We start from the raw sequence: 25,769 nt of genomic DNA, 5'->3' as shown, positions 1-25,769 counted from the left end.
TTGCTGTAGTGTCTTGGGAAGCTCTTAATGCATCATCTATGAAATGCTTTGATTTGGATTGTTATTGTATCCTGTATTGTATTGTATCCTCCTGTTACATGCTTGCCAGTGTTGAAATCCCCACTATACTTTTACTAGGACCTTAAGCCAGAAAACAGTTACAGGAATTTACATCTAAATGTGAAAAACTTTCCTCAGCACGCTCATGAGTAGTGTCCTGGCTGAAGGGAAATATGGACCTTTGATAAGGGTCTGATAATTTAATAATTTAATAATAATGTTGTTCTGAATTACGCATTTTTTGACCAAGCTGTCAACAACCTACCCGGTGAGCTTAAAGTAAAAGATATAAAGCTGGTGTTTTCCATTCAGTACCTGATTCGGAACTCGGTTCTTCAGTGAAAAGATGGATATTGAAATTGCTTCTTGTATCTGAGGAGCAGGATCTTTTTTCTGAGATCCCATATGTGAGAGCATCACAAGGGCATGGCCAGCAAAGCTCTTTCTTTAAACTATGTCTTCATCTTGTACAAATAAAGGATATTGGGGTTTTTCTCCCTTTTCTGTGCTGCTTTCATGCAAGCAAGTAATAATGGTGATGGAAGAAATTCCACATTTTAAGCTGTATTGCAATTTAAAAAGGAGAGATCACAATTGCCAAAATTCATATCCTGGGTATCAGACTTTCTGCGTTTATGAAGTTGAAGGAAGACTCATCCAATTTGAATATGCTTTTCAAGTGACATGTGGTTATTCTTTCTATTGACATTACTACCTGCAGTAGCAAAGTACTGGAGTCCATGGATCGAGTCTCCCCTTTCAATCTTAATGGTTTTAAACTTGTCTGTGGAGGGGAAAGTTTGTATCTTCCAGTTTCCGGTGAGGCTGCCAAAGGTATACGCCAGGCCAGGCTTCTAAGATGATTTATTGCATGACTTTGAATAAACTTTTATTTCTTTGAGTTTCTTTGTAAAACAGTGATAATACGCAAATACTGTACTTCTGCAGTGAGAAAAGTAGTTCTCCTTAAACATGGAGCATATATCAATGGCACAAAGTAAATTGACCGTGTTAAAAGTGGTTTACCAGACACACTAGATATATGGGGGGAGAACGCTTCTATCGCAAAGGCTTTACTTTTGCTGATATATGGGATTGTTTTGAGAAAAAAGAGGGATATTATGTTGTAGCCTGCATTGGCTTTTGGTGAGTCTTACTTTTTCTCTTCTATTAACTTTGAGATTTGAAATGCAATTTACTTGAACAATTATATGGTGTCTCATATGAAATACTGAGACTGTTGCAACCTTCCACAAACCAGACTCTGTTGCCGAGGCAGAGCCTTTGTGTGTAATATTTCCCTTCCTCCCTTTTCCAGATCAACACTTGATTGAAAATCAAAGTTGATTGTGTTGCTGGTTTGAAAGTGGCCATGTTCATCTGCATTAATTCTCATGTGTGGTTTTTTTTCCTAATGTAGGTACTTTTTCGTAATGCATGTCAAAGATTTCCTAACTCTTGCTATGCAGTGACGTGAAGAATTCCATTTTAAAAGAGAATGTATTGAAGAGTCTGTTTATGTCCTAAAATACCCTCTGTCGATCGTAGCATGACATTTTTTAAAAGCTTTTTTTGTATTTCCAAACAAAAACACCAGATAAGGCTGCATTTGGCATGAAAATGAGTGATTTCTTTTTTTCCTTTGGCTTTGGTTTTTGCTATGGTTTTGCTCTTCTAACCAGATATCTGCCTTTATCTGGTTATACGTGAACACAGTTTCCCACTTCATTCAGTGATGTCAAAAGCATTGTTGTAATGAGTCTTTGAAGTTGTGTCTGTGTAGCTTTTGTTATGCAGCCTTTCTCCTGGGAATGCCACCTCAGATCCGGTGATCTTCAATTCTAACCTTCACCCGGTGATCCGTTCTGCCGAGGAAACTGGCTGCTCTTCTTACTTTCCTGTTTTTGTGTGTGTATGTGTGTGTATGTTCTTCAGAAAGCCAAACTTGGGCCAGCTGGTAACAAAGTCATTACTCCAACAGAAGACAGGATCTCAAGTGTGCCATCCAACAATCTGGACAGGGTGAAGCTGACAGACTTCAACTTTCTCATGGTTCTTGGAAAGGGGAGCTTCGGGAAGGTAGGAAAGAATTCTCAATAGCTCTTCCCAGTCACGTTCTTGTACTCATTTTCTTTCTGTCCTTGAGGAAGGATGAATTTATAGATCTGTAAGAAGCAAAATCCAGAGCCAAAAGGATGTGCATTTTTGAGGGAGGATTTTTTAACATGGAAAAGGGTGATTCCTTAAGGACTAGCAGGCTTCAGTTATGATTGGCAGTATAAAAATAAAAGAACTCAGGCTGTTGGGCAGGATGTAAGAAACATCCTTTAAGATCCTCACTTCTTGGCAGTTTCAATGAAATCAAATCTACTTTTCTGGCTTTGCCACCTAGGTCACTGCCGCTTCTGGAAGTCATCAACACTGGTAAGGCTGAATAGTGGGGGAAAAGCAGGAATAGCGTAATACGTATTTGAAATCTGGTAGTTCAAAGAAAGGGCTGCTGTTTTTCCTCTCTATTTGAACAAGCACTTCTGTGAAAAAGTGCCCTTTACTGAGGAAGTCCCCAGGGACTTAACATTTTATCAGCCCTTTGGCAATGCGCCTGCGATTAACCAAAGGGGTTTGGCACAGGCTTTGTCTGAAATGACTGGCACAGCTCATTGCAGTGGGTGAGTAATGATGGTATTTTTGGAGTTTTGTTCAAGTTAGTCTATACCATTAAAAGGAAGACCTGGATTGCTGTCTATACCAATCGTTGGGCATGTAAGTCACCTTCCCTCCTTGGCAGGTAAGGAAGATTTTTACCCTTTTGCCTCTCTTTGTGCAGGTGATGCTGGCAGACAGGAAGGGGACAGAGGAGCTCTATGCAATCAAAATACTGAAAAAAGATGTGGTGATTCAGGATGATGATGTTGAATGTACAATGGTTGAAAAGCGAGTCCTGGCTTTGCAAGACAAACCACCATTCCTGACGCAGCTTCACTCTTGTTTCCAAACAGTTGTACGTGAGATCTGTCCTTCTTGCAACCCTAATGTTTTCCATACTATGTGACCATGGATTTTATCAGTTCAGTAACATTTATTATCATCCAACCTATGTATCATAGATTATGTACATAGAATTTGGTGAAGAAAGAGGTGCCACATACAATTAACACTTTGTGTGTTAAATACAAAACCTAGGTTTAATTATTTCTCTTCATACAGTAATTCAAGCAGACCGGTGTGACAATTCATAAGGTAATAATAATGTGTGCTTTGCTAAGTCAGAGTCTTAAGCCCACATTCCCAAAGGTTCCTAAATGCTTCTAAGGATCTGAGGATGTAACTTGAAAAGTCTCAGTGGTTGTTACTACATCATGAGGTGATAGTCGTGAATCAGTATTGATGGACTTAATTTAGTTTTCAGGCACACCAGCACAGAGGGAAAACATTGGGGTTTTTTCCTTCCTTCTTCATGAGTATTTGAAGTGGACATTGCCTCACCACACTGCAAAACATCTCCCAGGGACAGACTGCAGGATGGATGTGAGGGTCCAGCAGCACCATGCCAGTCTGTTGGATGATACAGAAAGCTGCGTGGTAGAGAGTTGGCATTTAATGTGCTTTTGATTTCCAGTGGGCATGGGTACACACCTCACCACTAGTCAACTGGCTCCAGATGTTCCAGGCTGCGTAGAGGTCTTTATTCACAAGAAATCAAGGCTCTTCTTGTCTCATTTGTAGCCATCTTATGACAGTGGCATTGAACTGGTGCCTCAGGGCTGTGTTGTTCCTTGGTGGGGTGATGGAAGGACACATGGTGTTTTTCCACTTGAATATTCCTTATCTTTTACCTCTTACATTGTTGATGGCTTTTAAGCTAAAAACAAATGAACAAGCAACAGACAGTTAGTTTGGATTAATAACATTGTAATGTTCCACAAGCAAGCCACATCATCCCGTCACCATTTCAAAGCATAATTGTCTGCGTTGTTAGAGGCATTTTCAAATTCTCTTTAATGTCTACAAATCTCTGAGCAGAAAATGGCCTGAATGCAGCAGATTTGCAGACATAATTAATCACAATAAGACATGAATATAGGAACTATTGCACTTGGTAATTCTTGCTTGCTTTCTTCTGTTTTTGCTGCCTCTACTTACAATATGAAGATACTTATAAGAAGTCCTAGTCAGAAATAGACTTATATATGTGTATCTCCCTCTGCTTCTATATATAACTTTATTAGTAGCCAAAAAGCTACTGTTTCCATCAGTAAATGAAAAAATCAGTTTGTTGGGTGCTATTTTTCTTTTGAGCAACAGTGTTTTAAATGTAAAATCTTAAAAGTATAAATGCCTGGTGTTCTCTGGCAAAGAGGAATGGAGGAAAAAAGTGGGGGTTTAGTATTGACAGTATCATTTTTTGTCTTACCATGTACAAGAGCAGTGGAGCTACATAAGGCCTAGACAAATCATTAACACCTTTGCCTAATTTACTTCATGTTTTCCAAAGCGTTGAGTAGTTTGCACTTGGTGTTATGAAATATTCTGGAGGCTTAATATTAGCTGTAAAAATGAGAAATTGTGTGTGAAGGAAAAGGCATAAACTGTGGTCATAGGAAAACTGATGATTTTGGTTAGTGCTTGTAGATGCGGGCTCCTGTTTTTGCAATAACACAATTCATACAAAAATCTGAATTTTATAAATCAGATCTAGCCAATGAAGCTCTTTGCTCGTGGCTTGTCTGTTGGACCCAGCTTAGGAAATCATAGGTTTGAAATGTATGTTAATAATCTGAAATCCCAGTTACTGGATGATGGGAGACTTTCAGTCAATGAAGGAAAGAGATTGAACTAAAGCATCTTAGTAATGAATCTCTTTCCCATCAGAATATTGGATCCAGACTTTCCCACAAATACTTCAGGATAGCGATTCTGTCCAAAATAGCTGAAGGGAAATGAGAGGAAGCCAACAATCTGTCTTCCATAAGTGGGAGGAAGACTGTTAATGTATCTCATCTGCTGTCAGGATCATGGTATAACTGCAGAGGGTAACGTTAGGTGGTCAGAATCACCCACTCTAAATCACACATGTTTGTAAACAATGCAGTCTTACAAAGTCACTTGGAAGAGCTCAGTTTGAGTCCTCTGAAAGCTGGGGAATAGACCTACTGCTTGAAGTCTTACTGTCGGAAGGTCACTGTGGGAAAATACGGCTGAAGTGTACTCAAATATGTTATGGTTGTGTTTGATTTGGGATACCTGGATATGGCCTTTCAAAGTCCTCACTATGCAAGAAAAATCTCCCTCCACAATACTTTACTGCCATCTTCCTCTAGCTGAAATATGTACCTGCAAGAGATTAATATAGAGTCACTTGTAAAGGTTCCAGGTACTTTTGTAAACCCTACACAACTTTTCTTCTTGCCTCTTTTTAATCATAAAAGAAGTATATTTCAATACCTCCCATCTTCAAGAGGAAAACTTACTAGGATGGATTAGAAATGGCCTCAAAGCAAGAATTTTCAACCATCCTTAAGTTTTTATATATATATATTTATTTTTAGAGAGATTTTTCATACAGAACTGCATGGGAGTAGTTATGGGAACCATTGTAGACTAGTATTATGTAAAAGTACATCACTGAAATTGGCAAATCAAGACAGATCTCATCAGTCCATATACTTTTGCTGGTTTTACAAGACATTCCGCTTCCATTTCCTGACCTATCAATTTTGCCAGAATGTACAACCAGTCCTAATAATCTTATAAAGCATTATAATGATGTATTAGTGGCTTTTTTTTTTTTGCTGGTTAATGCTTATCTAATATTTTCTGTAATGTATTTATGTGCATCTTTAATACTTTATCCTAGGACCGTCTCTATTTTGTTATGGAGTATGTGAACGGTGGTGATCTCATGTATCACATTCAGCAAGTAGGAAAATTTAAGGAGCCACAAGCAGTGTGAGTGTTCATGTTTATGTATTTAAATCGTGTCATCATCTTAATTCTACACTGTAAGAGGATTAGGTTTCTTCGCCTCCCAGGTTCAGTATGAAGTCAAGGCTGGCCTTTTTGAATTGTGTTTCTTAGGCCCAAAACCTGAAATTTATGTTAAAAATTGCACAGATAGACCAAGGTTAGCTGTGCCTTTCTACTGAAAAATAGAGCACAAGCAAAGGCATGCGATGCCTACTTTAAAAGTGACAAGAATTTAAACAAGGCATCAGGAAATTAAAGATGTTACTTGTTATGCTGGTGTTGTTTTTAACGGCGAATATAAAGTGATTAGAACATTTCAGACTGAATTAATGTTACAGGGAAAGGCAATACAAATAGACTGAGGACTGCAATATATATCATAGTTTATACAAGATAAATTCAATGTATAGCTTGTGAGAATATCTGTGATGTTATTACTGAAGGGGTTTTGTGAGGAGCTAATAAATGATTAGAGGTTGTTTATATACATGATCCCTTTTAGGTAATTGTACATCTGGCATATCAGTGAGCAACTGATACTGATCTGTAGCATATCAAATGTGAATACATCCATCAGTGCCATTTTAGTCATGCTTCTGTCAGCTCATCATCATTTGTTAGTGTTTCATAAATCACTTACCAATGAAACTTTGAAATCAAGTGTGACCAACTGTTTCAAGAATTAAGCTGAAATAATTTCTCATTTTGATTGAAGTAATCAGTGCTTCTTTAAATGAGAGGCCTTCTAAATATAAGTATCTGAGATGGAGAACAAGATTTCACAACTTGCTGAATAAAAACCAGAAGGTGTCAGATCCTCCTTGACTCCCAACTAATGTAACTTGCCAACACCCGTTGAAAGCTATGGTGCTTTATGACAGCTTATGCCTGTGGAGCATCTTCCAGCACACGCATTCACAAACACCTCTGATCAAGTGTTTGAGCTGAGCTTCCCTTTCCCTTATGCTAGCCTAAAAATTAATCTCATCTTTAAATAATCCTCTTGCATATAATTTGCACAGTTCCACAGCAACTGGCTTCAAACATCCATCAATGTTACATATCTTTTAACGGCATTCAGCAATTATAGTTTATATGGTAATCATTTTAATTAGCTTTATGTAATTAATCTATTAACAGCCTGTATAAAGGAATACCATTTCTGCAGCTTATTTCAGGGGATATGAATTGCGATGTAAATTGAGCAGCATCCTGCATTCAGCCTTGATATGTGATTAAAGATAATGACCTTTGCAGGCAGAGTTAGATCAAAGCAGTAAAATGCTGTGCTCCTGCACCATTTTCTTGTGGTCTGGGGAGGTATTTTCATACTTCTTTCTAAATTCTGCATTATTTTATCATCAAATACTCAAAATGTTTCTGTTAAAGTCAAATTGAAGTATCTTTTATGTCATCCGCCTGCAATATGTATTTTTTTACTTTATGTATATACCCCATGTATATTATATACTTTATATGCTATTATACCATCATTCTTTACCGTGATGCATTTCCAGACTGTTTTGCCTGAAGGAAATCATGAGGCAATAAGAAATCTGTTGGGTTTTTTTCATGCAGGTTCTATGCAGCTGAGATCTCAATCGGGTTATTCTTTCTCCATAACAGAGGGATTATTTATAGGTGAGTATAATCTGACATAAATCATTTCCGAGCTGAATTTCTGAACGGAAAGGATCAGTTTCTTTAACATTTCTGCGCATTTTTAAAGCCTTTTTTATAAGAAGGAATCACTGCAGTGTTCTTTTTGTTGTGTTACTGCTTGACCTGAGCTTTTCCAACATTCGTGCTCTGCCCAATGCAAATGAAAACTCTTGAAAATGAAAAGCATTATGTAGTGCATTCCTGTGTGTTGCTGAGCAGTTTCACACCCTCAGAAGTCTCAGTGTGAGTGTGCTCGTGGTCATACACAGCCGTCTCTTCATTGATTTTCCATTTTCAGGGCTTATGGTCATTCTTACGTGTCTGCAGTGCAGTGCCCCGCTCCCTCCAGGCTGCTGTGCATGTGCAGCCCTGTTCCCTCCACCCCTCAGAAGATCCACACATGTTCCTCACTTAGACTCAGAAGTAGATAAGTTGGCCCTAGTTGATCCTAACATTAACATTAAATTACTGTGATTCTTCATAGAGATCTGAAATTAGATAATGTGATGTTGGATTCAGAAGGACACATTAAAATTGCTGATTTTGGAATGTGCAAAGAACATATGTTAGATGGAGTAACAACCAGGACCTTCTGTGGCACTCCAGACTACATTGCACCAGAGGTAATTATTTACTATTTCAAGAGCCTTTTAATTTCTCAGATGAAAATTGTCCCTACATGCATTTCACACCACCAGGTCCGGATTGCTGTCACTCTGGATACTCTGTGGATGGTACCATTTATACTGCTGCACGTATATCAAATAACTTTGTGAATCAATACAGTATTACCAATAAGACTTCACTGTTCTAAAAAATACCTCATTGACTGAAAACCTGACTTTTTATTAAATCAAAGCTTCAGATTTTGTTGATGAGGTTGTTGATGAGGTCAGTACACATTTTATTGGGAGCAAACACAGCTTCTTTAATGTATTTTTCCCTACCGCTGCCAAAATCCCTCATTTAAAGGGTTGTTTGGCATTTTCAGGACATCACAAACTATTTGTTGATTTTTGGGAGGGGTCTCATGAGATCTTGAAGCCTTTTCTGCCCTCCCTGCAAAGCTACTTTGTCTTTTCCAGGCCATGTCTTACAAATGGTACACAGGTATCATGAGTTATTGCGCTTGATCTCAGGAAAGCTCCAGTCATTGAAAGCCTGAACAAAGCTAAAAGCTAAATCAGGGCTTGAATGGAGTTGACATAAGAAATCCATCATGTGCCTTGAGTTTTGTGTGACTTGGTGCTGCATTCAAGCCACTGAAAATCACATTCAAGCATGAATATAACTGAAATGGGTCCAAAGTGAAATTTGATGGTGAGAAGCATAGTTCTTGTTTCAAGCACTGTGCTCAATATGAACTTAAGAGTTAAGATTTTGAGTCTGGATATGATTTGTGTTTTAATAGTTTAGGTATAAAACATTACAAACAAGCACATGTGGTGATTGGGAAATGATTCAAATATATGAATATTAAAATCTGGTGTTTGGCCATACTGAGCTTTCAAGAGTCTTGATTTGTTTGGCTGCAAATTCAGTGCAAGAGGCTGGATCCTCATCCAAGATGCTCAGTTTTTCACTGAGTGCTGGGCAAGAGGCAGCTCTGGCTGGAACATTTCTGGCTGTAATTGAATGTTTGTTGGAATATGGGAGATTTATACACAGACGAGTAAATTAGTATCTAAGGTAGATTTTGTTATTTCTGTGAAACTGGGATGAAAAATAGTTTGTTTTTTTCTACTTGCTTATTTACGCTTTTCAGAGTGAAATATTATGTATTATAAAACCTTGTTTTCCCCAAATTGCTGCTGCTTGCATAAGGATATCAGAACAACCAAAGCAGTATTTCATTTTCTCCTGTCAAACCATAAATGAAGCCAATATTACAAATTTTAGAAGTGTCCTTTCTGTGGCAATAGTCTTGTGCCAGATAATACCAAAGAACGTGTTGTCAGTGCCAAAATGCTCAATATGGGTCAGCGTTGGAATGATTTTTTTCACTTTATTGGGAAATATCATATAAAGAAATAAGCCTTTGACCAAAACGTTCACTAACTGGGAGGAAATCAGTCTTTCTATTACGTTATAAAGATAGACTTATTTTTCTTTAGTTGGCTGATTTTCTTTCATTTCTGAACACATTATTGCGGCCGACAAACTGCTAACTAGGTCTGTGGTAAAAGTAAAGTTCATGTGTTGCTTGCAGGAGCATTTCAGCATGTTTCCATGGGCTTAAATTTATAATAGGTTATAATGAGGAGGCATTTGCACGGTACCGTTCCCTGCTGAGTGGAGATAAATGAGCTAAATCTAAATGAACCATTGAAGGTATCTAAAGTAGACTTGGCCTGTGAGTGTGTTGCACTCAGATGTAGAGAATTAGCTCTTTTCATTAGTATCTGGGAAATAATGTGACAGGAGTGGGGTCTGGAGGAGCTCGTGCTGCCTCTATATGAGCTATCCGCAGACACAGTTCAGAGAGAACGTGGCTGGAAGGACCATACAGGGAAAACTCAGCTGGCTTCATGTGTACAATCTCCAGACAGAAAAGCAGAGGAATGTGATGCTGCATTCAGCGAAGTGGACTTGCACACTTTGGAGTACTGTAAAATAATACTTTCCTTTTTTAATGATTGGGAAAGTTTGCATTTGTTGTTACTTAGGTGTGTAGCACCCTGGAATTAATATTCATTTTGTTATGCTGTGCAATTCGAGAGATGTGCAGAGGTTAAACCGCACAGGAATCCCAGGTCTGACCACTTCTGTCAGGCAGAAAGTGGTTATCTCTTTATTGATGTGCTGAACTTAAATATTTATGGTTGGATTGATAAAATAGCTGTGAAATCAATTAAGTCTTTGTATTCCCTTGACCAGTCAAGAGAGACAGAAGGAGATGGATGTCAAAAGGATTAGCTGCAAGGAATTCTGCCAGCACAGCCTGCTGCCTGTGGTGTCGTGCTGAACCATCAGCATCCCTGCAGCAGCTGTGGCACTGATTTTAACTTTACAAAGAACTTAAATTAAAAGCTCAGTTTCCCTTCTCCTCCATAGGAGATAGGTATTACAAAGGTTTGGAGAGCGTGCCTTTGACTGTTTCTTGTGCTAGCAATATTTATTCTTTTAATAACTGAGTTTTAACTTCTCCAGTAGGCATTAGGTATGTTCACACAAGACATTCTCTTGCCTCTGGGATATAATCTTTTCATCCCAACTGGCTACCAGCTGCAAGCTGCAATGATCTAAACATTCCTCCAAATTGCTGGTATTAATCTCTGTGTCCTGCTCTTAACTGTGCCTTCCTTGGAGGAAAAACAGAAGATAAAAAGGAAAAAAGCAAGCCACATTCCTCTGCCAGTTTGGCTTGATGAAAGCAGTTCCTCCTGAGCTCTCAAATCCACAGACCCTGGAAAGGCAGAGCTCCTTAATAGATAGGTAAAAGGGGACATGTGACATGGAAAAGGAGATGAAAAAGGCAGTAATTTAAATTAATGATGGAGAAGCAGGGGAAGGGAAGCATCCTGTCAACTTTCCACTCCTCCCTGGCCAGTAAAGGCAGAGATCATATCTGGAGGAGGGTACAGGTCTTCATTTCTAGACAACTGAACTCCCTCACCGCTCTGGGTCTGCTCTGCACACTGCGCTGAGATGGGAGGTCATGTTAATGTACCCCTATTTGTTCTAACAGGTATCAGAGTTGGTCCATGAAGTTAAGATTATTTTGGCAGCTGCTGCGAAGCCAGTGATGGCTCCGAGTGCAGCAGCTGGGAGGTAATACGTGATGATTCTGGATGAGGAGGAGGGAACTACTGCAAATACGACATTTAGAATTTGCTGACTTTGTACCAGTGCATGTTTGACTGCATATTGAAAACTCATCTGCTTCCTCCCACATGTAACTCCTTCCTTGAAGTGAGCGTTCTTTCCTCTCATTTACATTTTCCAATTAACACTTTGAATAGCTCCCGATATTATGAATAAGCACCAGTTCCCATGCACGACATGCAGGTTGGTGAATGAACGTGGCAGATGGCTTTTGTGTGTTTCACTTGTGCCATATCCTTGCCAGGACAAAGCTGGTGATTCAGATTGGGTGTATTTGATTAGGATTAAAGGAAAAAGACTTCCAGTGTACAGCAGCAGACATGGACAGTACCACCTTTTCCTACTGCAATAGGTTCAGTGACAAAACTGTCTTCATTTCATTTGCAGTGGCACCTTTCCAGCCTTGATGTCCGTATTTATTTCTCAATCCCACTCTTTCATCATGCAGCTGGTTCAGGCGAGGGAAGTGTGTGCCAGCTCACAGGGGGCACTGGTCTGTTTGTCAGATGCTTCAGCTGATGTTGACATGTGGCATCAAATAGAACACAAATTTTAGTGACTCTGACCATATGTTAGGTTAAATGTAGGAGCTTTTTCATGTTGATTCTGTCTCTCTCAATGATTCTGCTTGATATTCTCTCACACAGGCAGATTTAATTAGGGCAGATTACATTTGTTGATGACGATGCTATTCAGAGAACAGCCTCATCTTGACTCACCTCTTGCTGGATAAACAAACACTGAGTCCGTGCTTTGTCACATCCTCAATGTTATGACATTGCGTTGCCGTATTTAAAAGATCTCCTCAATAATCCCATCAAACTCTCTCACAGTAGGAAGAGGAGCAGACTGCTCCTGGACAGACCCGACTGCCAGGTTGGGAACTGTGGTGATGTAGCCGCATTTCCTTTCTCGCTGCTATGGGTCCATCTTTTTCTCATTTGCTAATTGAAATAAACTGTTCCTATCAAAGCCACTTTCCCGAAGTGCACTTACTGTACACAGTGTTCTGCCTTGATAAATTAACGACCTTCTGAAAAATATCCCTTTTATTTGATAAAATGCTCATTTCCATAAAGCATGGAGAGATTGTCGGAGAAGGGCTGAGGATAAAATGGGTTTTATCATTTTCTATATATAAAGACCAGTCTTTTTTCTGGATAAGATTTTGAAAGTATTCGGTCTTTCAAGAAGCACCACTGATTCCAGCTGGCCTCTGGGAACTTACTGGTGATGGAAATTGAAGGGAGAGTAACCAAGTATGTGAACCACAATAATATGAAATGAATGTCCCAAATATATATTTTAAAGCCCGTATTACTGCTAAAAGACAAGTAATAAAGATTGCCTTTATGTAGGACCTTCCACCTGGGAATCTTGTTATTACCTCTGGTTGTGTAATATATTTCAAAGTACGATTGATTTTGAAATGCTTTGCTTAGAAACATAGCAGTAATTTTTAATTCATGTGCTGCTGTTATCCCCAGGAAGAACATATATTCTCCCAGAGACTGTAATTTTATTTAGTAGCCAGGCAGTCCTGCTTTATTGAACTGGTGACTCACTGTTTTCCTGAGAAACTATAGAACTTGATAGTTTAACTTCTTTTGCAGACAGCTAAAAAGTCTAGGATATGGGATGTGTGTCTTAGCAATTCGTTTCATAAAGAATAAAAAAGCCTGTAAACAGGGAAATAAATGCAAGCCCGTCTGCAGTCATGACTGCCTCAGTTCTCTGCTTATTCTAGTGGAGCAGTGGCGCTGGGGCTGGAGGCTGTGATACTGCCTTGTCCATTGTGGATGGACAGTGGTCAGGACATCCTGCATCTCTTCACGATTCACAGTATCCCTGAACAGTGGTTTAGAAAGAGAGCTGAGAGAAACCTGCACCTCAGAACTCCTCTCTGGCATGCCCAGTGCATCTCTTTAAGTAAATTAACACTCACCTCTGAAGAAGCCTCGATTAAAGAAAATGACACGAGGGGACCTGCATGCTCTTGGCACACACAGCCCTTCAGTGTGTCAGAACTCAGTTTGTGCTTCAATTTGAGGCAGATGTGAACCCAGAGGATGCAAAATACTTGATAGTTCCATTAGGCTGAACAGCAGAAACCCCTTTCTTTTTGGTGTTGCTGGTATCTGGCTTTGTACTGAGTATTTTAATCATGCAACTTGGGAAAATGTAACTGAGCTTTTCAGGGTTTTGCTCTTTCCTTAAGTTTGGATCCCTTTTATAGCAGAACAAAACTATGAATATTGAAAAGAAGGGCTTAATTATTGATAGCCTGTAAGTTAAGTGAGTCTCCTCTCCTGATTTCAAGCTGTGACACAAATGGATGGATAATACTTTTGCCTTGTCTCTGACACTGTGCTGCTGTACTTCCTCCTTTGCCTTCAAGCGCACATCCCAGGGTTTCCCAAGAGCCACATTTCCCGGGATATCAGAGTACCAAAAGATGGGGGTGGATTTGCAGAACAATCCAACTCCGACTGAAACCAGTGATTACCTGGAGTGGGGATGTCAGGATTGGTGTTCTGGGCTTTTTGGAGGAAATATGTTTTCTCTGCGTGTCTCTATCTAATATGTCACTGGGTGTTGGTTAACATAGGGTTTTTTTCTTTGGTTTGTTTTTGTGATTATACAGATTATTGCTTACCAGCCCTATGGGAAGTCTGTGGATTGGTGGGCATATGGAGTGCTGCTCTATGAGATGTTGGCTGGCCAGGTAAGAGTTACCCTCTCATGCTCACTGTGACTTCCTCCTGTGGCTGCTGTCTTTCAAGGCTCCCTAAAAGCCTAGACCATTAGAGGACAAGACTGGGGCATTTCGTACGTTATCTCCTTCTACTCTTGACTGACTGAACTGAGAATGTATTTATGCTTTAAGCGTTTTCCATTGCACCCACATAATCAAGCACTGCCTTTGAATACGGCTTCTTTGTACTGTAATAATGTTATAAATAGCCATCTTCAAAATTGAATGGGAGACACTTGAGCAGAAAAATGCGTGTCAAATTGAAGAAATGCCATTTAGTAGTTCGAAAGCACGGGGAAACATTATGAGAGTGTGTACATGCTCTGCATTGCAGTTAAGTCACAGTAATACAGTTTTGTGTTGTGTGTAATAGCAGTAAAGTAGGGGTCTCACTACTTGAAATGTGCTCAACTACAGACCCCTTATTCTGCACGGTTGATGAGATGCTGCTCTCTGAGTCACTCAAGTAGAAAAGCAACACTGTACGGCAGTGAATGGCAGATAACTACCAACTTTAAGGAATTCTATTAGTCTTGAGTTGGAAAACATTTCTGCAGTTGGCTTTCAATGGGTGTTAGCTAGAGGCATGCATTTCCTAAGCTTAAAACATACATTTTTAACAAGTGCCCTTAATAGTTTCTCTGCTAAATTCCAGTTGGCATTTTTAAAGTTTCTAAAGTGTAGCAATTGCGGCTGTTAACATTCACAGTCTGCACTGCAAATATTAGGCATCTGAATGCTTTTCAGAAAATGAGATCTACCATTAGCTGAGTCCTGCTCCTGGTCTCTCCCCCATGGGCACTTTCTTCATCACCTATCTTTAAACATAAAGTGCAGCCCGTTTCTGTGATTAGTTTCCCTTTCACTGAAGCAGAACCTACAGCCATGAATGAAACAAACTGGAGCATAACTGGAATTAAGTGGGGAATGGATCAAGGTAATTAAAAGTTAGTCTCCAGACTTCACCCTTTTGAAGTATTTTGACTGTTGAGTGCACAATAGCTTTAAAAACTGATAAAAGATGAACGCAAAGATAATCCTGCAAACATTTCATTAACCTGGCTGCCATGTGGGGGCAGAAATGAACTTTCCTCCTCAATTTCTCCCTGAGCCTGATAAGCACTTCTGGGTCAGAAGATACCCAAGCTGCAGATGGCGGGGAGTTTGGTGTGTATTCCTGGTAAGGACCACTGCTGTGTACTGATGTCTTTGGGCATCTGTGATTGACAGGAGGCAGGTTGCTGGGCTGGATGCATCCTTGTTTGACCCAGTGTGGCCACAGGATTGTCATGCCGTTTTGTAAAAAGTGGAGGATTATTAAAAAAGGAAATAACTTGCTGTGATTTATTTTCAACAGCCTCCATTTGATGGAGAAGATGAAGATGAGCTTTTCCAGTCCATAATGGAGCATAATGTTTCCTATCCAAAGTCACTGTCCAAAGAAGCCGTCTCCATCTGCAAGGGGGTGAGATAGATGCTTTTTTATCTTTAAGTTCCTTTTTGGCAGTCCTTGTGAATAACTAAATTTGTCAGGCTTTGATAAGGCACTGCTGATTTTTAAGTGCAACTTCTGTCAAGCAGTGCTAAGCTAAATTGTCATGAAGCGCCAATCGCTTGGTGTCACTGGTGAGTATTGAGCTCTTCCTGTGTTGCAGCTTTTTTTATGGTAAGAGCAAATGTCAGGATCAGTAGCTGCCAAATCCAAAATCCAAATCCAAAGCAGAATTTATAAACCAAATCCAAAATCCAAAGCAGAATTTATAAACCAAACCCAAAGTGTGGAATATCTCCACCCACCTCACCTCTCAACCCTCTGCAGCACAACCCCCGTTCTGCAGGTGAGATTTCCAAGCTTGGATGAATACCAAATAGTCCAGCGAGTCTTCAGCCCCATGTGCCCAATGACAGCAGCAGGGCTAAAGAGTTAATAAGAATAATATTTAAATGTAGGTAAAGATGAGCTTATGTGAAAGTCTTTAGTGTAAATGCAAGAAAACCATGGGGAAATCCTGACCCAGTGGTAACCTGTGTGGCCTAAAGTTGATGTTAGATTCTTAGGTAGTTTAATTTGCTTTCAGGTTTGGGGTTTTTTTTTTACTTCAGCGGGTGAGCTCAGGGAAAAGAAGAATTCATTTGACTTCTGCTTTGGCTCCATGTGATTCCCTGTAGTACTGTCAGTGTGTGGCTTTTTCAAACCACCCTCTATAAAGCATTCTCTGATGTCTTATTTACACTGATATTTTATCACTGCACTTTGTGCCAGTTAATTTGGTGTTTACTTTCTTCCTTTCCTTTGCAACCATTTATGAAGCATTGTACATGAGCTGGATATTAATCCCTTAAGGAAAAAATCATTAAGGAATAGAAAAGCTGTTTAGAAACAACAAAGGAAAAGGAAAGACCATTCTACTTGTGGAATCCATCCCAGTGTAGATGTGCTGGCCAACAAAAACTGAACATGATGTTTATGTAAAGTACGTGCAGATTGATGCCTTCTCATGGAAATCATATATTCAGACAGCATAGTTTGAACTTGATCTAGTTACCTTGCTTTCAGCTCTCCTGCTTGCTGCGGTCCTGCTAGGGAGGTCAGAAAGCTAAAATTGCATTGCCTACTAGGTTTAAGGTCAAGTCTGTGTGATATTAATATGTTCATCATCTGTATTAAACTAACAATCCCTAATTTCAGTAAGCATTATGCCTGATCTAGCAAGTCAATACGAGAAAGCTTCTGAACCTTGTAGTCAGCAGTAGCTCAGCAATCCTGGGACCGTGCACCATTGGGCAAGGCAAATGTGCTTGCTGTGCTCTTGAAGCTGAATTGTCTGCTTGACATCTATTCCACTGATTCAGTTTGTTGGGTTTGGTGAATGCAGTAACTTTGGGAAAAAATAAAACTCCTGGAACCACATTTTCCTGTGTCACCTGCTGTTAAGGGGTTTAGAAAAGGTAACAGTAATGGGAAGCTTGCAGTAGGATGTGATTCCCAGCCCGGTGCACCGCTGAATTCCCAAAGTCTGCTTAGAGTTACTTTTATTTTAGGTTCAAAATTGGACTCTGCTCAACTCAACATTTGGAGGGAGGCTGAAGCAGAACAGCTGAGGTTTTAAAAAGATATGTTGAGGTATCACTCCCAGCAATGTATCAATCATATAGAATTTCTAAAGGAGCTTCAAACAGTCCCCACAATACTGAAACTGAGAAGTGAAGGCTGCCTTGCTTAGTTCTTCATGTTCGTATCAGTTGAAAAGATCTTGAGGAGCTTGTTAATGAAGGGAGCACATTATTGTTTCCAAGCACGCAAAGCTGGTGGCTTTTTGTTTTGGTTTTTTTTCCCCATGTCTGCTTATCTGTGCAACTGAGTATAGTATTGACCAAGATGTCATTAAGGATGCAAGGGAGGAAACGCAGATTAGATATTGTCAGCTGGGTGCCAAGAAACTGTAGGCTCTGTAATGAGATGTCTTGAACAAGCCCAGAAAAATGAAGCAGGGGGAGTTGTACTTGGTACAGCTTTAGTATATTGGCATTTATTGAGTTTAATTGATTGTTGAGGTAGGGCAGGAGCTGTCCTGGAGATTTTTAAGACTGAACTGGAAGACCAAAGGGGAAATTCAGGAGTGAGTTGTGAACGAACCAGATGGCAATGTGCCCCAGGCACTGCCTGCCCACCACACCTCCAGCAGCAACCTCTGCTCAAGTGCAGACCTTCATTTTCCTGCTGATGTGCTGTCTCCAGTGATCAAACAAGAAAAGTAACCTTCAAAATATGAATATTATCTTTTCAAACCCATTTTATCAGCAACTTGGATCTTCAGGAGACGAGCAAGAGCACTGCAGTCTGGGGAAAGTCCATCTCACTTTCATTCCCGTGTTGAATTTAATCACTTGGTGTTTTCTTCCTAATAGCTAATGACTAAACACCCGGCAAAACGCCTTGGCTGTGGCCTTGAAGGTGAAAGAGACATCAGGGAACATGCTTTCTTCAGAAGAATTGACTGGGAAAAACTGGAAAACAGAGAGATTCAGCCACCTTTCAAACCTAAAGTGGTGAGTGAGACGCCAAGTACTTCCCTCGCTAATAGTATCTGCAGTCATGCCTTCCCGCGGGGTGAGATTAATGTTGGCTTGATGGTGCTGCAAATCTGGGACACTGCTAAAATAAGGCAATTTGATTATGGCAGACCAGTCTGAAAATCTGCTCATGTTTTGGCACTCGGTGGTATAATGCTGTGTACAGTGTTCCTTGCGGAAAAGTCAGTGGTTCGAGTCTGGACATGCTACATGGGAAGTTAAAACAGGGAAAATTGGCATATTCACATCGGCCACTGTAATAAAGGCAGCTCCCAACTGCCTCCTCTGAATAACATATGAAATTAGTGGTTAAAGGTATCTGAATTTCTGGGACACACAGCACATGGGGTTTGGATTCCCCATCCTAGAGTGACATCTGCTGAGCTTGCAAGAATAATCCCTGGTTTATTATTGATGTTTCTTACATGGTTTGCACGTGTATCTGCAGGAGTATTTCAGAAATCCAAACAAGTGAAAGATGTTCTTAGAATGGGAGCTGTTTGCGTAATGGAATTTGGAGATCTGTATTTGTTGATTCAGGATTTCTTTCAGTGGGCACCGTCTGCTGTATTGACAGGCAAAGACAAGCATTGCACGCTAGAGTACAAACATCGAGGAACAGCTGTAAACTGCCCTAACATTGGCTCTTTTCTTCTCCAACACTTTCTTTGTTTCAAATGAGATGTGTAGCTGGCTGTAGCACGGCAGGTAGAGGATCCTTGCTCTGTACGTTTACTAATACAGACACGTTAGTGTGGTATGACAAGAGCACATTCGCCTACAAGTGATTTTTTCACATCACCAGGACAGCTGCATGCTGAGAAGAGTGTTTTGTGCCAGGGAAAACACCTTTTTCATACGCTGTGGATTTTGCACATGAGGAAGGGTGTAATAGGTAAAGAACACGATTGGTGATGCCAGGCCTGCCCAGCCGGTACCCAGGGCTCTCTGTCAAAGGGGAGCTGCACCTCTTGAAAGCACATTTTATGGAAGGTTTTCATTGCATGGTTCTTGAGTCAAAGATAATCGTAAAGGAAATCTGCCTTCACATCTCCAAGTTTTATTAGCTCAGGAGCTGAGTCCATAGAGCCTCCTTCAAGTTAAAAGTAACACCAGCATGAAGGTCCTAAAATCTTGAAGTATGGCGTGCTTACATCATAGCACATTTTGTGGCAGATCCTGACTCCTGTTTAGAGCAGCTGTGCTCTATCTCCCTGGTAGTTATCATGACCTGATTTGTTTATACAGGCTGCTATTAAATGCACCAAGGCATATTCACACAGAACCGAACTTTCCCAGATGAAAAGAACTTGAAATCCAAGTCTGATCTTTACATACCCTGTGTATAACTTTTTTATTGGGGTTGCTGATTCTATTTGCATTTGAATCACAGAATCATTCATTAACTTGGCGCTGCCAAGTCCACCACTAAACCATGTCCCTCAGTGCCACATCTGCACGTCTTTTAAATACCTCCAGGGATGGATATTGATTCTAGAAAGCAAAAAAATCACACAACCCTTAATCTGTTTGAAGATACGAATGTATTTATAGGGTTTGTTTGTAGGTGCATCTTCTCTAGGAAGCACATTGCTGCAGGAATAATCCTGCTGCTTTTGCACACAGGAATGGTTCGCATTCAAACAGAGCTGCAGATTTTGGGTCAGCAGTTGGTCAGTTTAAATAATGTGTTCCCTTCCAGACTGACATTTCACAGGCTATAGACATAGACTGATTATTTGGCAAGGGCATTTTACTTGTACTTGTAAGTTTAGGAGTTCTGTGAGTCCCTATTTTCAGTTCTGCTTCAATACTGCATTAACACAGTGCTGATCTTTAATGTGAAGACAGATAAGTATATGAAGATGCAAAATTATTAATATTGATAAATTATATTGAGAATATAATTTTTATAATGTAATTGATAAATTATTATATTTGCACACACAAAAAATACCCAAATTTCACATGAGTTATTTCTTAGCCTCTACTAATGTAGGCAATAGTGAGAAACCTAATGCAGTAAGGGATTTTGGTTTCAATATACAGTTTTGTTTGAATAGCTTCCACTTGCTGAAAAAAAAAGAGGAAAAAAGAAAAATAAAAGACAAAAAAGCATTATTCTGTAGAAGGGTGATGCGTATCTTTAGAACATCTTTTTAGCATAAAGTCTTTCCTGTATAAATAGCACTTCTTTGCTGCTCTGAGTTGACTGTACTGCCTCTAAATAAATTTGATTGTTAATTTGGGGATACATCGACTTTCATTCCACTGATGCAGAGATTTCCTCTTGTCAAAGTTGAGCTCTGTCCATTCTTGTTCTCCAGAGATTCTGTACCAAAATGCATTGGCTTCAGTGGGCACCAGGGTATTCGGTGAGTGAGAATCCTCGGTGGGTGAAAAAGCAGATTACTTTTAGCATTTAACCTCTCAAAGTGTCCCTCTGCTTGTGTCCTTCCAAGACTGAACAAGTGTCCTTCTGTGAGCACTGCCGTCCAGTACCTGAGCATGCATTTTTCATGTGAAATATGAGCCAGCTTGTGCCTCAGGCAGCAAAAGTTCTTTGCAGCTCAGATCGGATGGCATGCGCCAGTCCAGGATGTGCCAGGTGCTTTGCAACAAGACTGGCAACTGTGCTATTTTCAAGACAGCCAAACATCTCACCCTCGTATTCCCTCAATGAGCCTCTCTTCAGTTGTTTTCTCCTATAAATACACAGATCTGTCTCTGTTGCATTAGTTCAGGAAAATCAGTGTTTAATATTGGTCTATTTATGAACCGTATTCTACCCTGTCCAAGTTATCCTTTAAGGCTAAAGATAATAGTGTGATGTTATATCCTCTAAATCCACATATAGATATACTGTAGGGATGGATAGAGAGGAAAGAGTCAGGGACAACAGGAAGAAACGTTCAGTGCTTTATCATACAACCACATTTTGCTTGAATATCTATTACAGTAGATAGTTTCGAGATGAGCAGATTTACCAGTTTCCTTTAGACCTCTCTGCAATATTCAATGCTAAAGTTTTCCCCAAACGTGCATTTTTTCTTGCACCCAAGCTAATTTTGTTCTGGTCCCACCTTCATCCTTTTTAAGTTGCTTCTAATGGTACTGCCCTGCCTTTCTAGTGTTCTCTGCATTACTCAAAACTATCCTTTCTGCAAACCTGGTTTCTTTTGTTTTCTATTCTGAATGGGTTGTGTTCATGTGTAGCTATATATAACCACCTCCTTAGCTGAGTTTCATGAGATGATGTGTCTCTTCTCTTAGACAAAAAATGGAAGAAACCTGTGACAGCACATTTTGGGATGAGGATCCCAGGATGCGCTCCCTGCCCCAGCTCCCTCCTGCAGTCCCCAGGGCTGAAGCTCTGCTGTTATGAATTTACCAGCTTATATGCTGTACAATGACGAACCAGAGCATACGAATGAATTACATTTAGCTTTCTGCAGATTGTGAAGGAAACAGAGACTAAGAGGAAAATTCAATTCTGCATCATAAAGGTTTTAAGAAGAATTAAAAGACTTCACAGATAAAGTATCTCTTGCCAATACATGTCCATAAAAATACTTTCTTTCTCCTTTTATATCCCAGTAATTCTGACTGTTCAACCCTCTTTACCTCATCACCTCATTCTATTAGATGGGAACTTCTCAGACTCTGGTTTTCATCCGAATTTGTCTGTTAAAAACTTCTCTGTTTGCCTGGATTTTTTTGTTAAGGTAGCTGAAAAGAAGATTTTCTCTTAACTACATAGGAGAAACAAGGGAAAGGCTTACCTGCATCCTGAAAAACTCACAAAAAGCTGAAACTGCCGATACATTGCTGATGCTTTTTCAGCCCTTTTCCTGTTTCTGTTTGTTTCCTTGCAGTGTGGCAAAGGTGCTGAAAACTTCGACAAGTTCTTCACCCGAGGACAGCCAGTGTTAACGCCTCCGGATCAGCTGGTCATCGCTAACATAGACCAAACAGATTTTGAAGGGTTCTCTTACATCAACCCCCAGTTCATACACCCCCTTTTACAAAATGTAGCATGAAACAGCAGAACGGGAACAAAGCCCGCAGCAGGGAATGATCTTTAACCCTACAATGTTTAGGCTTTTGCCTTGTTTGATTCCATTTGGGCCTGGAAATTGTAGGGTTAGAAAGTGTAAGATGGGGGGGAAAGGCCACTAATTCGGGATTTTGGCTTTGCAACAGCGGTGTTGTTTTAATGGGAGATAACTCAGTGTACGGTGCCCACTTACCCTTCTAGAAGGCGCCACTGACTTGGCAAAACTTACCCAGTTTTTGGTACGTTTGATCTTTTTGTAACTTCCCGCTGTCCTTTTGCTCCCTTTTCCACTCTGCTGTGTTAGAACTCATCTAACATGTGGTCCGAAAGAATAAAACCACCTCGAATATTGAGTCCTTCTGTGCAGATGCTGGGAGACAAAAGCACGGATTCCCAAGGGACCGCTCCTCCCAGTGACTTCAGGGAGATGGGCAGCACAAGAGGCTGGAATGGAGGCATCACAGAGAGGGAGAGGCATTGCAAAGGAAATGTTGAAAGCAGTTGTTATGAAAATAGGGCAAAAACAAGTTGGGGGAGGGTTGGGGGGGATTAAGATCAAATTAGACCTTTGTGGCTATGATCCTATAAGCAACTCCACAAGTTTAAACGCACTTCAGCGGTGGCCAGATCTCTAGGATCTTTGCTAAGTAGCATGTGATAAACTCAAGGGTGAATTTTTGTCTTTAATAATAATAATAATAATAGTAATAATTTTAATAATATTTCTGTGAATTTTAATCTCCATGAGATTATTCTGTGATCCAGGGTGCCATTGTTTGTTCAGTTAATTTAATTTACTCCTCAAGTTTACTGCTAACCGGTTCTAATACCAGTATTTTACTATGAGATTTGTTAACCTGGATGTAAAAGAAAACTTGTTTATTTACTTATTTACATGTATTTATTTATAGTCTGCAGTACAGGGCGGTAAATGGAAGAAAGCGTTACATATCCTACATTCACAACACATACAGTCCCGAGCGACTTCCTGATTTCTTCAGAATAACTCATGAAAATTAAGTGAGATATAAAAATAATCAGTTTTAATTCAGGAAACGTTGGGCTGTCGAATAATAAAGCCTGAAAAAAGAAGCACCTAAAACTTGTTTTATTGACAGAATGGAATTTAATACATTTTACATACGCTTCATGCAATGAATTTTGCATGTTTAGTAATAACTCTTAATAATAAGGGTTAATAATGAGCAGATCTGTAATATCGACATAATCATATCCAGCATAAAGAGTATTATGAAGATTTTATAAAACAAATTGTGCTTTATTTGTGAACCTTCTTGTTCTGAATGACATCATTTAGATTTAGCTAAATGTTTTATTGCTGTTGTTTTGATTTTTACGTTAGGTTTTGGATATTCTTAATGGCTTAGGGAATAATCTCTTTTTTTAAAAGTAGAAATACTTTTAAACTATAATGGCTACCTGCAGGTTTTATACAAGGTTCAATTAGGCTTTCATTTTACGTCTGCTTATCACTTACAGGGAAGGGAATGGACTTTATTTGCAATGATGAACACTGTAATTAATGCAAACTTCTCCTCTCCTATCACCTAGATGAAAAATTTTGATAGATCTTCTTACAACTCACCAGAAGATATTAATTCAAATATCAGCGAATACTTTTTGTGCATATTTTGGTTTTGTTACAGCATGTAAAATAGTAGTCGGTGCATTTTCCTTCTTTTTTTCTCCCTTCTGCCTTGTTCCTGTTAGCAGCCATAGGCACTTTTTGTCTGTCAGATGTGCATGACGATGCCGGAAGCATGATGTCTCTGTTGCTGCATGCAGACTGATTACAGTTTTTCCAGCATGTAAACATATTCAAAAAGTAAGATATTTGCCATAAAAGACTTAAATTTATACTAGAACATGTAACTGGGGGGGGGGGGGGAATCTACTTTCTAATCATCTTTTATGACAATAAAATATGGAACCTGTGCCAAAGATTCTGTTAGAGCGATCCAATCCTGCGAATTGGTATCCAAGTGGATGGGTTTGACTAACAGGTTGACCCATGGTGGAGTGGGACACTTTGTGTGTGAAACACAACTGGATTTGAATGGTCACTGATGTGTTTCTTCTCCTGGGGCATGCTCGGAAGCTGTATTCTTGGTGCCTAGGACACATGATTCACAACACTCCAAGAGTCTCACTTTCTTCCTGGTCATAGTCCTTTTGCAGCCCCAACTTGAAGCCAAGAGCATCTCCCTGGGTAAGAGTGAACAGCAGGCTTTAATGGGTGAACCGAACCATTCCAAGGCATGGGAAAACACACGGCTAATGAGGGGCATTGACCAACTAACAAGAACTCGGGTTGTTGCCTAAATAAACAGAATTTACCATTTTTAAAACATTTTAGGAGTCAAATTTTGAAACCATTCTGTGTCAAGTTATCAGCCAGGTCTGGGAGTTCATTTTCCTCTTTGTGTGTTATATATGGTGCTCACCATAAAGCATGTGGACTAATGCTGCATTCATGACTATTTATGTTTTTCTGAATATTATTACTCTGCCATAGCTTAGAAGATGCAGAAGCATCACGCTGTAGAAGATAATAGATGCAACAGATGACTGAGACTCAGATGTGAATAAAGAAGGGGCTCTCAAGTAAGTCAGTCTGCCGAGAGGCAGCATTAGGTGTGTTTTAAGAATGTGAAGTGAAAAAGACACTTAAGAAGAAGAAAAATACTGGGAGAAATAGCAGCACACAGGTTTGGGAAGGAGGAAAAGCCTTGCAGGGGCAGAACTGAACTATGCCAGAAGCAAGCAGGATATCGCATGGGTAGACATGCCCAAACAGTTCTGGTTTTCCTGGTGGAATATGCATTGTACAGGGAAGCCCCATTGCAGGCAGATGTTTCTGGCACAGCTGCGATGGTCGGTGCTGGTCGCACCAGAACGTGGCATCAAAGAGGTGGTCCAGCATCTGAACAGAGCTGCTCATTTTTTGGCTACTTCTCAAAACCAGTTTCTTGGGCATTTGTTCCCCAGTTTTCCTGATGTAGAAGCAGAAATTCCTGTTTGTTATTGTTACTTCAAGTCCCTGAGCTTGCGACGGCTCACGTCACCTTCTGTAGGTTTCTGTAAAGCTTATGAAAGGTACTGTGAACTCAGGGCTCCTGCAGGAGCAAGACAGGGTTGTATTAAGCAGGGATTGAGTTATTTGTGCTCCTCACTGCGCTGCCTAATGCCCTCGTACGTGAATGCTCATGCTTGGAATCTTTAATGAGAACTCCAGGTGGCTTTCTTACCATCCAGGAATTTATAATGGCAAGTAGAACTGAAGTATCCAGCCAGCCTTTTCATATCTTTTTAAATACAGATCTTATTTATATAATGTTTTTCATGAGA

The 25,769-nt window shown here is 39.9% G+C and overlaps 1 protein-coding gene across 1 annotated transcript in view; it reads left to right on the top strand.

Annotated features, from left to right (window-relative positions):
* Positions 1–24,891, top strand: part of PRKCA (protein kinase C alpha) — a 143,538-nt gene extending 118,647 nt beyond the window's left edge. Inside the window, exons 9-17 of the mRNA XM_065693238.1 lie at positions 1,996–2,139; positions 2,888–3,061; positions 5,918–6,009; positions 7,606–7,668; positions 8,174–8,312; positions 14,159–14,239; positions 15,627–15,734; positions 18,179–18,319; positions 22,219–24,891. Coding sequence (XP_065549310.1) covers positions 1,996–2,139; positions 2,888–3,061; positions 5,918–6,009; positions 7,606–7,668; positions 8,174–8,312; positions 14,159–14,239; positions 15,627–15,734; positions 18,179–18,319; positions 22,219–22,383 — 1,107 coding nt within the window. The 3' untranslated portion in view covers positions 22,384–24,891. The remainder of the gene's footprint in view (positions 1–1,995; positions 2,140–2,887; positions 3,062–5,917; positions 6,010–7,605; positions 7,669–8,173; positions 8,313–14,158; positions 14,240–15,626; positions 15,735–18,178; positions 18,320–22,218) is intronic.
* Positions 24,892–25,769: the final 878 nt, after the last annotated feature.

This window comes from Lathamus discolor, chromosome 13, assembly GCF_037157495.1.
Source record: "Lathamus discolor isolate bLatDis1 chromosome 13, bLatDis1.hap1, whole genome shotgun sequence".
NCBI classification, from domain to species: domain Eukaryota; kingdom Metazoa; phylum Chordata; class Aves; order Psittaciformes; family Psittacidae; genus Lathamus; species Lathamus discolor.
This window is presented reverse-complemented; position numbering and strand designations above follow the sequence as displayed.